This window comes from Sinocyclocheilus anshuiensis, unplaced genomic scaffold (genome assembly GCF_001515605.1).
Source record: "Sinocyclocheilus anshuiensis isolate Anshui unplaced genomic scaffold, SAMN03320099.WGS_v1.1 scaffold195, whole genome shotgun sequence".
Taxonomy (NCBI): Eukaryota; Metazoa; Chordata; class Actinopteri; order Cypriniformes; family Cyprinidae; genus Sinocyclocheilus; species Sinocyclocheilus anshuiensis.
The window spans coordinates 2,503,950-2,518,572 of record NW_015548236.1 but is presented as its reverse complement, the minus strand read 5'-3'; the positions used below and the strand labels follow the sequence as shown (position 1 = coordinate 2,518,572).

General features: G+C 36.5%; 1 protein-coding gene across 1 annotated transcript in view; it reads left to right on the top strand.

Moving 5' to 3' along the window:
* Positions 1 to 3,918: 3,918 nt before the first annotated feature.
* Positions 3,919 to 14,623, top strand: part of cfap44 (cilia and flagella associated protein 44) — a 19,977-nt gene continuing 9,272 nt past the window's right edge. Inside the window, exons 1-20 of the mRNA XM_016441991.1 lie at positions 3,919 to 3,988; positions 4,285 to 4,438; positions 5,433 to 5,595; positions 5,794 to 5,896; positions 6,294 to 6,510; positions 7,161 to 7,275; positions 7,373 to 7,537; positions 7,673 to 7,828; positions 7,935 to 7,982; positions 8,061 to 8,160; positions 8,261 to 8,355; positions 8,878 to 9,087; positions 9,172 to 9,282; positions 9,382 to 9,534; positions 9,837 to 10,073; positions 11,768 to 11,907; positions 12,049 to 12,325; positions 12,406 to 12,461; positions 13,643 to 13,805; positions 13,903 to 14,033. Coding sequence (XP_016297477.1) covers positions 3,946 to 3,988; positions 4,285 to 4,438; positions 5,433 to 5,595; positions 5,794 to 5,896; positions 6,294 to 6,510; positions 7,161 to 7,275; positions 7,373 to 7,537; positions 7,673 to 7,828; positions 7,935 to 7,982; positions 8,061 to 8,160; positions 8,261 to 8,355; positions 8,878 to 9,087; positions 9,172 to 9,282; positions 9,382 to 9,534; positions 9,837 to 10,073; positions 11,768 to 11,907; positions 12,049 to 12,325; positions 12,406 to 12,461; positions 13,643 to 13,805; positions 13,903 to 14,033 — 2,837 coding nt within the window. The 5' untranslated portion in view covers positions 3,919 to 3,945. The remainder of the gene's footprint in view (positions 3,989 to 4,284; positions 4,439 to 5,432; positions 5,596 to 5,793; positions 5,897 to 6,293; positions 6,511 to 7,160; positions 7,276 to 7,372; positions 7,538 to 7,672; positions 7,829 to 7,934; positions 7,983 to 8,060; positions 8,161 to 8,260; positions 8,356 to 8,877; positions 9,088 to 9,171; positions 9,283 to 9,381; positions 9,535 to 9,836; positions 10,074 to 11,767; positions 11,908 to 12,048; positions 12,326 to 12,405; positions 12,462 to 13,642; positions 13,806 to 13,902; positions 14,034 to 14,623) is intronic.

Genomic DNA, 14,623 nt, shown 5'->3' with positions numbered 1-14,623 from the left:
AAATAATAGTGTGTGCAATTTGAATGACAGTGTGGGCACAGACAGTACAAATACTAATTAAGTTTCACAGCAGGGGGCGGAGCTGTAGGAACGATTACTTTTGACAAAGAGGAAATTAAACTCGCTGCACAATAACATCATTTGCATATTTATTCACAGAGATATGCTATAGATGGTTTGGACTGGACTGTTAAGCAAAAGATTAGTTCTGTCTGCAAAACAACTAGTAATTTCCAGAAAGATAGCCTATTTCAAACGTTGCTATAAAACCCATAATTTAAATCGCTCAGTGGGTAACTTGGATTTTCACTTGTTTTCAAACTACTTTTCCCATTTAAATTCCTTTTTTGAAGACCTCATGTTTGGGATCTCAGCATTTGCAATTAAAGTTTACTTTTGCTTTTGCAAAATATGTTCTCAAGTAAGACGTGTATCGATGTGTGTTACAAACACAAACAAGCCTGCCAGGTGACTCACCTCAGATAACAGAGTTCATGCATGAGGTGAGGGTGAGAGAATGACCTCTTTGGATAAGAATGAGTCATTATGAGTAACCCTACACGTGTTGTCACGCACACCCACGCACACAGTCCCGCCGCGTATGGGGTTAAAGAGCTAGTTCACGCAAAAATGAAAATTATGCCATAATTTAGACCAAGAAACATATTTTGGCAAATACGCGAGCGCTTGGCCAATGCGTGTTCCGTTTGAACATAGCTAACGTTACCTGGGTTTATCTGGACGTAACAAATTCAAGCATTATGTGTTATTGTTAAGGTAAATTTCTATAATAAACATACTTTACTTTACTTTCCGGGCATGATTGTCTCCGCCATTGACTCGAGACTCGAGAGAGAAAACTCATTGTAAAATAGAAGACAGTCACGTTATAATGCCCCTAGCAGCAACGTTTATAATGCAACACATGCTTGCAACTGCTTTATACGATCAAATATAGTATTTGAAGCGATTAAAGGTGCAATAGGTGATTATCCTCAGAAACATTTTTTGTTATGCTGGTTGAAAGTCTCTTCACATCCCGATAGCAATCATTAAGTTAAGTGGTCTAATTGTATTTGTCTGTATTTTTGTATTCTGTGGAAGGCAGAGGACCAAGAAATGTTCGTCCAATCAAAACGCTTGGTCCGAGCATTTTAATTGGCTTTCCTACCTGCCTGTCAATGTATTAGCATACCTCTGCGCACCCGGTTCGCGCAGACAGGATACGTCATCAACGCGTTCACGCACGCTGTGCAGACAAAGCGAGAATGGCAGACACACATCAACAATCTGATCTTCCTTCCTGGTATTGTAGTACTTTTAAAGTTTTCTCACCAGTGAATGACACATGATGTAGCCCAGCGGTTCCTGGTTCCTAATTCCAGTCCTCACGCACCCCGCTCTGCATATTTTGCATGTCTCGCTTAGTTAACACACCCGATTCAGATAACCAGCTCGTTAGAAGTGAGCTACGTGCATGAACTGTGTTCCAATCGATATGATCCCTACACAGTGTTCATTGCTCCCTACTCCCTGAGCAGAGGAAATCCGTTGAAATTTACTTCACTTCGGAACATTAATTCACGGATTTGCGCTGTGCAGCGTCTTCACACACAGACGAAACTTACTAGAGAAGTGTGAAGTGTGACATAATATACCTCTGTAAATAAATACTATTTAAATTTACGTCTTGCACATTTTAATGCCCTTTGTATGGAACATATACGCTCGCTTCGACCTGGATGGCGGAATATCCGGTGATGTCCACTTCGCAGGGCGCTTACGGTCGAATAGAACAAACGTCGCACGTGACGAGATACATATGAAATGTGCAGGGGGGGGATGACTGGAATTGGGAACCGCTGATGTAGCCTATTGTAGTAATGTTGTCTCTGGTATTCTGGTCTGTGAGCGTATATGCGTTCAGGGGGCGTGGCTTTGGACGGCGATTGCAGGGAGGTGGGAGTTCGCTTTCACTATCAGGCTAAAGTTAGCATTTTCCAAGATCTCCTACTGCACCTTTAAGTTCAACTTATAAGTAAAGATCGTATTTACGAGCTGAGCATGTAGTTATTAGCAGGAACTACATTTTCTTCTAGCTCCGAGATTCTAAGTTGGAGGCGAGCCAGTGAGAAAACATACGGAAAATTTTGTTGAAATTCATTATTTTTTTATTTCCTGGAAAAAGATGATCTGTGAAAAATATTATTGTGCAATTATGATATAATATTACAACGATTCACTTTACAGTGGCTTCATCAAATAAATTAGCAAACCCACATCTGATTCACATTTGTTCTTCATTTTTTAGAAGTAGAGTTGAAACATTCCACCTAATTTTCCATAAGAGCGGGCGTGGCCATTAGTTAATTTAATGTATCTGGCTTCTGGTGTGAACCCTTCCAGCTATTTTTAGCTGTACAAAACAGCTGATTTTGCTGCTTGATATTGCAAACTGGTGTGTCTTACCATATAATTTGAATGTATTATCTTTATTATGAACACACTGGTTTGTAGTGTAACCAGTTGTACCATTTACGGCACTTGTTATTCTTCTCGTTATTTCTCTAGCGGCTAATAAAGCGGAAGTCTCGCCCATTCACAAAAAAGGCTTACTTCTGCGTTGAAAAATAAGGTGGATTTATTTATTTAAAATTTTTTATTTTTATGTAGTGTATTTTTTAACTGTGTACCATGGCTGTAGCCTACACAGTACAAAAATATAAGCAACGTTTCCAATGAAATGTGTGTATTTCAGTCTGTTACTTACATAGAACCATCTTTGGTTTCAAAATATAGTGAAAAGGTTGTATAGATCACTTTTAGGATGCCATATTTGGCTTTTTTGTTTTTTTGTCAAATCCTGGTCACCATCAACTTTCAGTGTATGGAACAGAGCAGCATGAACATTCTTCATAACATCTCTTTTTATGTCCCACTGAACAAAAAAAGTGTTAAAAATTTGGAATGACATGAGGGTGAGCAAATTATGAGAGAGTTTTCATTTTGTGTGAACAATCCCTTTAAGGTGAAACATATGTCTTTGTAGTAGAAATTATTGTACTGGTCAGTCTCCAATTTCCTCTTTTGTATATGTGTGTGTGTGTGCGCGTTCTTTCACAGATGTTTTGTTTCTTGTCTTTAGGTATCACTGTTACCCCGTGTAATAAACGCACGCATGCTCTCACATACAGGAAAGGGGCCCCGCCATGTGATGCTGACTTCCTGTCATTCTACTTTACAATCAATGCAAAGTATTAAAAAAAAAACCTTGTGTGTGCTTCTGAAGGCCGAATAGTAGTTTGTGAGAGATGTGTGTGGGTGGATTGTTAATGGCTGTGAGAAATGGGGACAGTGTGTTTATGTGCGTGTGAGCAGAAGTGTGTGTTCAGGCTTGTAAGTCACTGCTGAGTGATGCACAGTTTTTGTGTGAGCAGGTGAGTTTGCTCACATTTGAAAAGCAAGCTAGGCCTAGTTGTAAATTCTGCAGTACCATAGAGTGCTTGGGTGTGTACTGTGTGCTTGTATGCCAGCTTTTTTGACTTTCTGTGAATGACATTTCATTGTTTATCAGACATTGTTTATGATGTTTTAATCTTATGTCAAAGGACAGAATCCTTCTATTCTATCTGACTGCTGTGCTATTATGGCGTCTATTATATCTGAGCACTGAGCTGTACTGCCATCTAGCGGTATCTCTGCAAATTCATTTAGTCTACAATTGTAATAGTATAGACTAATAATCTAATTAATAGAGTAATACTTGCTTTAAACGTTACAAAACAATTAGTGAACAGTTCCACCATGATTATAAGGTATGAGATTCATACGCTGAGGTTCACATTTTGTGAGTAGAAGTTGGCCTCGTTGCATTAAGAATAGACTACAACACCCAGTGGGCAATGCGCGAAGTGTACGGTTGCTAAGCAACGCAGTCGGACGAACATGGACGTTTCCGAGACGCTAGCAGATGAAGTTACTTTACAAGGTGAAATAACACGTTCTAAGCGTTATTTTGACTCAGAAACAAGGTGTTTGACAAATACTTAATGTTCACGCAATTCTTGTGCGATTTTAACAAAATCTGAACGTTTTAAACAAACTTGACATCTGTTTGCCCAACAAACAATTACTGTCACGGAGAGAAATATTCTAATTGTTTAGCGAATTTTGTTGATTGATTAATAGTGATTATCACGTTCATCTTATATATTTTCTCATTTGTGTGTCAAATGCGTAATGAATCCATATGAAACTCCTGATTTAATGGCGTTTTCATTTCAGAGCAGACAGTGGGGGTTGAAGAGTGTGATGGAAACCCTGAGGAAGAGCAGAAGAAGTCAATCCCAGATGACATGTATTACAGCTATGAGGAACTGTGCTCCAAACCCTTCATCACTGCAGACTCCAACATCCCACAGAACCTGCTGCACCTCTCGTATCCACAGCAGCTAACATAAATATATAACAAAAATACATACTATATATTACTTCAGTATATATGTATTGCCAGTCAAAAATTTGGAATAACTGATATTTTTAATAATATTTTTGAACAATCTCTCTAATGCTCAAAGCTGCATGACTTGATTTGATATGATCAAAAATAAAGTAAATATAGTAATATTGTGAAGTATTATTACAATTTTACAACTGTTTTTTTAATATTTTATATATATTTTAAAGTGTAATTTATTCATGTGATGTTGAAGCTAAATTTCCAGCAGACATTACTCCTGTCTTCAGTGTCACATGATTCTTCAAAAATCATTCTCATATCCTGATTCATGAAACATTTCTTATTATTTTCAATGTTGAAAACAGTTTTTGCTGCATAATGTTTTTGTGGAAACCGTGATACACATTCAAAAGTGTAAAAAAAAAAACATTCAGTAAGGACATAATAAAATAATCAAAAGTGACATTAATGACAAAGTTACAAAAGATTTTTATTTCAAATAACTGCTGTTCATTCACTTTCTATTTATTAAAGAATTCTGAAAATGTATAACGTTTTCCACAAAAATATTAAGCAGCAAAAACTATTTTCAACATTGATAATAATAAGAACCATTATTAATAATTGGGCCCCAATAATAACTGATATTAACCAAATCAGCAAACATTTCAGAAGGATCATGTGACACTGAAGACTAGATTAATGGCTGCTAAAAATTCAGCTCTGCCATCACAGGAATAAATTATATTTTAAAATGTATGAAAATAGAAAACAGTTGTTTTCAACTGAAACAATATTTTACAATATTACTGTTTTTGATCAAATAAATGCAGTCCTGGTGAGCGTAAGAGACTTTTTCAAAAACATATAAGCTGCAGTTATTACAAACATATGACCTGTAGTTGCTCTGTGATGAAGGGTGGATGATTCATGACTGTCTGCTTATTTCATTTGCTCCTTAAACTGAGCCCAGACATTCGTTTGGCTATGACTGTGGTCGGAGAGGGAACCTACAGCTGTTGGATGAGCATACGTTGGCCTTCATAGCCGGGAATCTGCTTATCCTATTGGATGTGCACACCAAAAAGCAGCATTACATCCGCTCTAGCAGTGGGGGAGGCATCGGAGCCATTATGGTATATTACTGTTATTTAGATGACTATGTGAATGAAAACTGCTAGGGCAAATTAAAATATCAACAGCAACAGGAAAAAAAAGAAAAGAATGGGCTGATACATGAGTATGAACAACATGAGAAAGGTCATAGCACCTATCAGGCTTTGTGGACCTGATGACCTAATATAAGACCTAATATATAATTTCTCTCTTCAAAGACTCATCCAAGTAAGCAGTATCTTGCAGTGGCAGAGAAAGGCTATCAGCCTAACATCATCATATATGAGTACCCGTCCCTGCGGCCTTACAGGATCCTCAGAGGTAGGACATCAGAGGCAGCTCAGATGGCCTACGACAGTGTTGCCAGATTGGAAATGTCCAAGTATCGTACCAGAAGCTCAAAATTATCATATTTGGAAGAAAATTATCGTACACAAGTCAAACGAACAGAATACAGCTATTTATCTAAACCAACAACTTTTTGACACGACCTGCAAATTACCACAATAGATAACTAGGCGTACCTTGACATTATGGGATTTTTTTCATTATTGATCAATCATACATCGTACAGAGGTCAAAATTATCGTACAAATATGATAATTATCGTATGTCTGGCAACACTGGCCTATGACAACATTACTTAAATTTGAACGAGACATGGTTCGAGATAGAAGCATACATGCATAATTTTAGTGTGTTCGTGTTTAATTTGAAGGTGGCACAGGTAGTGAATACAGCTTTGTGGATTTTAATCGTGATGGCTCTTTACTGGCCAGTGTGGGTGGAGCTCCAGACTACATGCTTACGCTGTGGGACTGGAGGCAGGAACAGGTGACACTGTGCAATAAAGCTTTTTCTCAGGATGTCTACAGGGTCACCTTTTCACCCGACTGCGTTGGACAGCTCACTACATCTGGCACTGGGCATATTAGGTTTGTATTACTGTCATTTTTTCACATATGTATTTGCATTTAATAACTTTTTATTTTTTATGAAAAAATATTTATATATATATATTAAGGTTGGAAGGTTTGGGGTCAGTAAGAGATATATATATATATATCTTTTTAGAAATTAATACTTTTATTCAGCAAGTTGCATGAAATTAAAGAATTTGAATGTACATTAAATTAAAGACTTTTATGCTGTTTGCTAAAAATATTTATTTCAAAGAAATGTCTGTTCATCGTCGTCAAAAAAAAAAGTGTCAGGTTTCCACAAAAATATTAAGCGGCACAACTGTTTTCAACATTCATAATAATAAGACATGTTTCTTGAGCACTAAATCGGCATATTATTAGAATGATTTCTGAAGGATCATGTGACAGGATTAATGGCTGCTGAAAATTCAGCTTTGCCATATTCACAGGAAAAAATGACATTTGAAAATATATTCAAGTAGAAAGCAGTTATGTAATAATATAATTTGTAATAACATTTCCACAATATTACACTTTTTACTGTAGTTTTGATCAAATAAATGTATCCTTGGTAAACATGAGACTTCTTTCAAAAACATTATAAGATATCACTGACTTGAATGGTAGTGTATACATGTGCTGATAGAGTTTTTTTTTTTCAGATTCTGGAAAATGGCTAATACATTCACTGGTTTAAAGTTGCAAGGGTTGCTGGGAAGTTTTGGAAAAACAACAGTTACAGATATAGAAGGATATGTGGAGCTTCCTGATGGAAAGGTTCAGCACCTTATTATTTTGCATGTTGACACAAACAAACCTACACACTTTTTCAATGAACAAGTTCTTGAAGAAGTGAATTCTCTTTCTTTCTCAGGTTGTGTCAGGATCAGAGTGGGGGAACATGCTCCTTTGGGAGGGGGGTCTGATAAAGGTGGAATTATGCCGTAAAGGTGGACGCACATGTCATAGTGGAGCCATTTACCAATTTAACCTGGATGAGGGAGAACTTATGACCATAGGGTCTGATGGAGCAGTCAGAGTAAGTGAGATCGTGCTACTTCACTGATCGTTGCTATTGCTAATAAGTATAACCTTATTTGAAGCTAATTATTACATGGTGAGGATGTTTTGGTTTTTGAAAGTTTTTAAAGCGATTTCTCCATCGTTTTCTCAGGGCTGGAACCTGGAGACCATAGACACTGCAGATGCAGTTGATGACAGCGGCCTGTTTGAGATTGAACCCATGAATGAGATAATAATAGGCCGTAATGTCAGTTTATACTCTATGGTCAAGAGCTCCATCCCAGAAACCTCCATCTGGTTTGCTCAGGTCTTTTTCTTTTAGATATGGAACTTGTTTTTTATTTATTTCTTGACAATATTTTAAAGCAACTATAAGGCCCAGTCTGAATAGTTTTTGTGTTTGATTTTAACAGGACTCTAATGGCTGTATTTGGAAATTGGATCTCTCATTCTCCAACATTGTGAGTCATGTTAAACGGTTGTTTAATCTTTTTTATTTTTCCATGGTAGATCCGATAAGAATTTTTTCTGTTTTGCAGACCCAAGATCCAGAGTGTCTCTTCTCATTTCATGCTGGTGCCATTCAGGGCATGGATGTTTCTGAAAGTAGCCATCTCATGGCCACTACAGCCTTGGACTGTAAGGAAAAATGTAACCCTGACCAAACATACACCCACATACACAGACCTATGATGTGCTTTATATGAACATTGACAAATACCTTTTTTATCTTACCCAGCCTCAGTCAGGGTGTTTGACTTTCTTTCAAAGAAAGAGCTCACAATATGCCGCTTCAAACAAGGAGGGACAGCACTCACATGGGCTTCAGACATGGTAATGTGAATGAATATCAAATAAAATGGCTGAAAATAAAATATAAATAGTCGATAAAAAAACATGCAAAATGTTGCTTTGGTAACCAACTAAAATAAATAGTTAAAGTACTAAAATTAATGAAACTAATACTGAAATAAAAACAAAGCGATGTAGAAATGTTTTTAAAAAATATTAAAAATGACAAAAGCAGATACACAAATGACCAAACTGAAAATATAAAAATTAAATCTAATTCAAAACATTAATTGAATTGAATGCTATCATAATAATAATAGTAATATCACATATGCCGAAGTCAATTTGGGCACCACAACATTATAATGTACAGTATGAAAAAGTTTTGGAGATTTGCTAAAGATTACATTTAATAGTGTTATTACATAAAAATAGAAATCAAATCAAACAATACCAATAAGCGCAGAAATCTCTAATATAGAATGATAACCAGTATGGTACCAATTTTTTATGCATCTCTATGTGGTCATATTGTTTGTTGATGGAGTGTGTTTGTCTCTGCAGGTGAACACTGCCGGGGGTCTGCTGGTTGTGGGTTTTGATGACGGTGTTGTACGTCTCTTGGAGCTGTATAACACTCAGAGTCTGCACGTGGTTGCAGGACGCACACGCTCTGGAGATGCTGAACTCCGCCTCAGACAAGCTCTCAAGCCCCACAATGCACCTGTGACCGCCATTGCTTACGAGAGAACTAGAAAGATCATGGCTACTGGGGTACGGGTTGAGTGAGTGAGAATGATTTGTGTCCAAATATTCTGCTGTGTGAACATGATATTCTTTTGCACTCTCTCTTTTTAGAGCGCAGACAGCACTGTTTTCTTCTTCACGGTGGGGGAAAGATACACACCAATAGGGTTTGTTACAGTCCCAGGTCCTGTGCAAGGTCTGGAGTGGTCACCTCAGTCACATGTGAGTGATGATTGTTAGCAGTGAAGCTTGCTGAGTTTCATGTGGTGACCATATCATACATGATTTATTGACACTGAAGATTTGTGCATTTGTTTAAAGGAGAAAAACACTCTGCTGATCTTCTGTCAAAATGGTCATGTGGTGGAAGTTCAGTGTCCTGATCCTAGAGCTCAGATAGGTGGAAACACCTTTCAACTCTCAGATCTTCCCACAATGCATTTCTGCTTCAGCAGCATCAAGTCCCGAATTAAGGTTATGCCTTGACTCTCTCTTTGACTTTCTCTCTCTATTTCTCCTAAAGTTTATTTTATTTTGTTGAAGTTTATTATTTCAAAATAAAACCTTTTAAAAATAATATTTAAACTTATAAATTTATGTTTTTTTTTTTATATAATTCTATTGATTGGCTTTTTTATGAATAAAATTGATTCTTAATATCAACTGTGATGATACAAACACAATTATTAAAATCACCACAATGGTCTGTAATGACTATATTGTTTAATGTTCTGCTGCTGAAATGTTGCCACACATGGATGCATGTGTGTTTGCAGAGAGATGCAGAGGTAGCACTCAGGCAGGCCAGAAAAGAGGAGAAGAAGAAAGAGAGGGAAAAACGCTTGAAGAAATTGAAGGAGAAGAAGCCAGATGCCACAGAGGAGGAACTACAGGAGGAAGAGAAAGAAGAGGATGAGAAGGAAGAGGAACTGCCTCCTCTTTACATTCCATCTCCACCCAGTCCACTACACTGCTGCTTTTACTCAACACCAGGGTCGTTCTGGCTTTCTATGGTACATACACTCACAGACATACATTATATTTCAAAATAATGGAATAAATAGGGAATAAATTACATTTTAAAATATATTAAAATTTGGGCTGTCAGTTGATTAAAAAATCTAATTAATTACAGGGTGCTAACTAAATTTGGCTGTGAAAATACCCCAAAAAGATGTAAAAGTAAATGATGACAGAATTATTTTTTTTATTTTTGGTGAACTATCCCTTTAATGTTTTTTTATTTTATTTTTTTAAAGGGGTGGTTGACTGGGTTTTTTCTAGGCTTGATTGTGTTTATGGGGTGCAGTCTAACATGTGTTAATGCTTCGTTTGTTAAAAAACGCATTATTTTTCACATAATTTACCTTTATTCCACACCTCTCTGTCCCTTCTCCTCTGAACGCGCTGATCATTTCCTGCTTTTATGAAGCCCCTCCCTCAGAAATAGGCGATGGGCTCTGATTGATTAGCTAGCCCAGTGTGTTGTGATTGTCTAAACCGCCTCTAGCGTGCGCCTAAACGTCCCGCCCCTCAACATAGCGGCATGGGCTCCGGTTGTATTGTTTAAAAGACGATATCTCCGTTTGCATTGAACTTTCAGCTTCGTAACTTTGCAGATATTGTTTATGATCAAACAGCAACATTACACACTAACTAACATTAAAAAAGTGAAATCGCAATCAACCACCCCTTTAAATAAATGAAATGATACTCTAAAGAAGAAACTAAAACTACCAGAAGGTGGCGGTAAATGTCTTTATGAGTCGAATCGTTCAAACGGTTGATTCATTCAGGAATTCAGTAAAGTGCTCTCTCTGTAAATGGGCTACTGAATCATTGGTTCACACGATTCATTCAAAACGCGGATTCATTCAGAAACTAAACTGCTGTGTTGCTCGCAGACGCACAAGGCACAACAGTTCTGCTGTGGCTTTTTAGGTAGTATTTTCGTTGTCAAAATTGAATAAAAATAGCACAATATTAACTTCTTATTTACTGAACTGTTGTATAAAATCACATTTGCACGTGTGTTCTTCGTGACAAAAACAGCACTCGTGTGATACAGCTTATCATATGATATAAATATGAGACAAAAACTCATATATGGGCATTTTTTTTTGCCCCAATATCTTGAATTTTTGGGCATAACTGCATTTATGGAGTTGTTGCCCTGCATCATATTTGTCAACTGTATTGCTGATGATACATGGGGCAACTTTTTGAGCAATGTTGCCGTCAACGGGCAACCAGGTCAGACACAGGGCCCATGACCGATCTAAATTATCCAGATAGAAATTTGTTCCCTATTCTCAATGGAAGAATTGCCCAAGCAACATTGCTCAAAAAAGTTGCCCGGCAAAATTGCTCAAAAAGTTGCCCTGTGTATCATCAGCCTATGAAATGGAAGATGACGCACAGTTCTGGGGGCGGGGTCAGTGCGGTAACTGTGTTAAATATTTGAACCGTATTATTTTTTCAAAATGAATTAAGTTAATGTGTTAAACTGACAGCCCTAATTAAAATAGAAAACAGATATTTTAAATTGTAATAATATTTCACAATACTACTGTTTTTAATGTATTTTTGATTAAATAATGTTTAAAAACATTAAAAAATCGTAGTTATCTCAAACTTTTGAATAGTAGTGTAACTTACGGTTGTGCAGAACACGTGTCACTGAAATGCCTCCCTCTTTCTCTTTCAGGGTGGCTATGACTCAGGGTATTTGTACCACTGTAAGTTCTCTGAACAGCAGAGCGATCCATTAGAGAGGAAAGATGAGCCCTTTTCCTTCATACCTGTGCATGATGCAGACCATAACCCCATTCTCACCATCACTTTAAAGTGAGGTTCTTCTGTCTCTACACTAATAGCCTAGGACTGAGTAATCATAATTATTTTCCTGATTTGATTCTTTTTCAGTTTTGAGTCAATATTGTAGTCGATAATTACCTAATACCTAATTTCCTACTCTTCTTGTCTCAGTTCGAGCAGGCAGTTGTTGTTATGTGGCATGAAGGATGGCAGTATTCGGGTGTACCCTGTACAGGCCTCGGACCATCAGCTCAGCTCTATGCAGGTGTACTGGGCCCTCAACGTCCATGACAACCACTACGGCCATGTGCGCCACATCTGCTTCAGCTTTGATGACACATTTGTCCTGAGCGCAGGAGAGGATGGCAACATCTTCTCTTTCAGCTGTTTGCCAGAGGAGGAGCTCCAGAAAGCCATGCTCAAACATGCCAAAGTGCCCTCTCCACGGGTTAGTGCATGTGTTCATTTCCAGTGGGCAGTTGTCTACTTGTGTGTTTCAACTACCATTTTACTCTGTCATGAAAACAGGTTGGGCTGGAGACGGAGAAAGCAGCACAGGACATAGAGGATCCTTCTGCTTACAGGTGACAATGTGCATTTGAATAAAGCAAGTAATAAGGGTCAAGGCGAGTGCCTTTCTATCTGTGTCACGGCCCCCCAGAGGGCTACAGAGGTACTGCATAAGGGCTGTCAATTAAAAAAAAATAAAAAATCTTTAAAATATTCCATACAAAACATAGAACATTTTAAATATTAATATTTTGATAGACCTATTTACTTCTGATTATGCATCTTAATCATTATGTTATAGATAATTATACATTATAGATAACAGTGTGGTAATTTCTTTTTAGTTTGATTGTGGGCCACAAGTTTAGCCCTAAATAGTGTCATATTTATTTAAGTTGTTTGTTTGTTTGTTTATGAAGAGTTCATTTGCAAAAACAGATAACTCCGTTTTTAACAATTTTCAAAAATCATGTTTTTTCATTGTGCATTCCAATTAATCTCAATCAAACTGCAGTTGGGTTATTTTGATTAGGTAAAAAATAACGAATAAATACTAGCTAACTAACACAATAAAACACAATAAAAACATGATAACATAATAAAAAACATGGTTTTTGAAAATAAAAAAAAGAGAGTTATCTGTTTTTGCAAATGAACTCTTCGTATACTAAAATAAATTATGTCTTGTTATCTCATGATCACAACAATGAAACTTTCTCAAGAACGTATTTATCTTAAGAAAAGAGTCCCATTTACAATATTTTTAACATTAAATGCTTAACCAATTAAATATGGGATTAAACAAATATCACATAATATAATATGAATATAGAAAAGTAGATCAAAAGAATAAATATAAAAATCAGATTTCAAAAATCAAACTCTCGCTGTTCTTGATTTTAATTAAAATAAATCCAGATAAAAAGTAATGCTTCCTTGTTTTTCATTATTTATTATTAAATATTTATAGCATTATATGTATTTCGACCTATATTTAACTAATTAAGAATTTACAAATAGGAAACTTCTATTTTCTAAATATGAATAAATTGTGATCTCAGTAAAAGTAATTTTAAGCTATGATCATGAGAAAGCAAGACAAAAACGGTATTTAATTTCAGTTATATTTTTTTATCCATCACATCATAAAGTTTCAAAAACACCAGTAATTAATGAGTACATAATAACCGAATTAGCATTTTTATTATCATGCATAGCCGGAGCTTGTTTATTTATCATAAGTGTGTGTGTGCAGCATAGAAACAGCTAAACAAAAGCTGGAGCTGGACCGCATGCATAAGGAAGCAGAACAGAGGAAACAGGAGCGGCGTAAGAGGCTGGCGGAACTGCAGAGTCGATTTCAAGCTTTACTGGAGCAGAACCAGAGCCTTCCTGAACACATCCGCCTCCATCGCTCGGTGCATAGATCTCACACCTCCTCGCTCACTCACCTATTTCAGTGTAATGGTTACACAGACACAATGATCTAACATAATATTTTATGGGTGCTTGTAGGAGTTTGAACTGGACCCGAGCTTCCGTGTGGAGACTGAAAGACAGACAGAAGAGAGAATGAGTGAGGTCAGGAAAGAACTGACCTGGGAGGAGGAGAGATACCGCATCGGCCTTAACAAACTACAGACCATGTACTATACCTCCATCCAGAGCTACTTTTCTCTATTCTTTTTCTGTTACACATTTTTTTCTTCTCGATACCACGACTGCTTTTTGCCTTTGTGTTTCTCTTGAAATTTCATACACTACCAGTCAAAAGTTTTTGAACAGTAAGATTTTTAATGTTTTTTAAAGAATTCTCTTCTGCTCACCAAGCCTGCATTTATTTGATCCAAAATACAGCAAAATAATATATTTTGAAATGTAATTTATTTCTGTGATCAAAGCAAAATTTTCAGCATCATTACTCCAGTGTCATATGATCCTTCAGAAATAATTAATATGCTAACTTGCTGTTCAAGAAACATTTATTATTATTATCATCAATATTTAAAACAGTTGAGTAAATTTTTTCATGATACTTTGATGAATATAAAGATAAAGATCAGCATTTTTCTGAAATAAAAAGCTTTTGTAGCATTAAACACTATACCATTCAAAAGCCTGGAGTCAGTATATTTTTTTTTGGGGTGGGGGGATTATAGAAATTAATACTTTTATTTCGCAAGGATGTTTTAAATTGATCAAAAGTGATGATAAAGACATTTATAATGTTACAAAA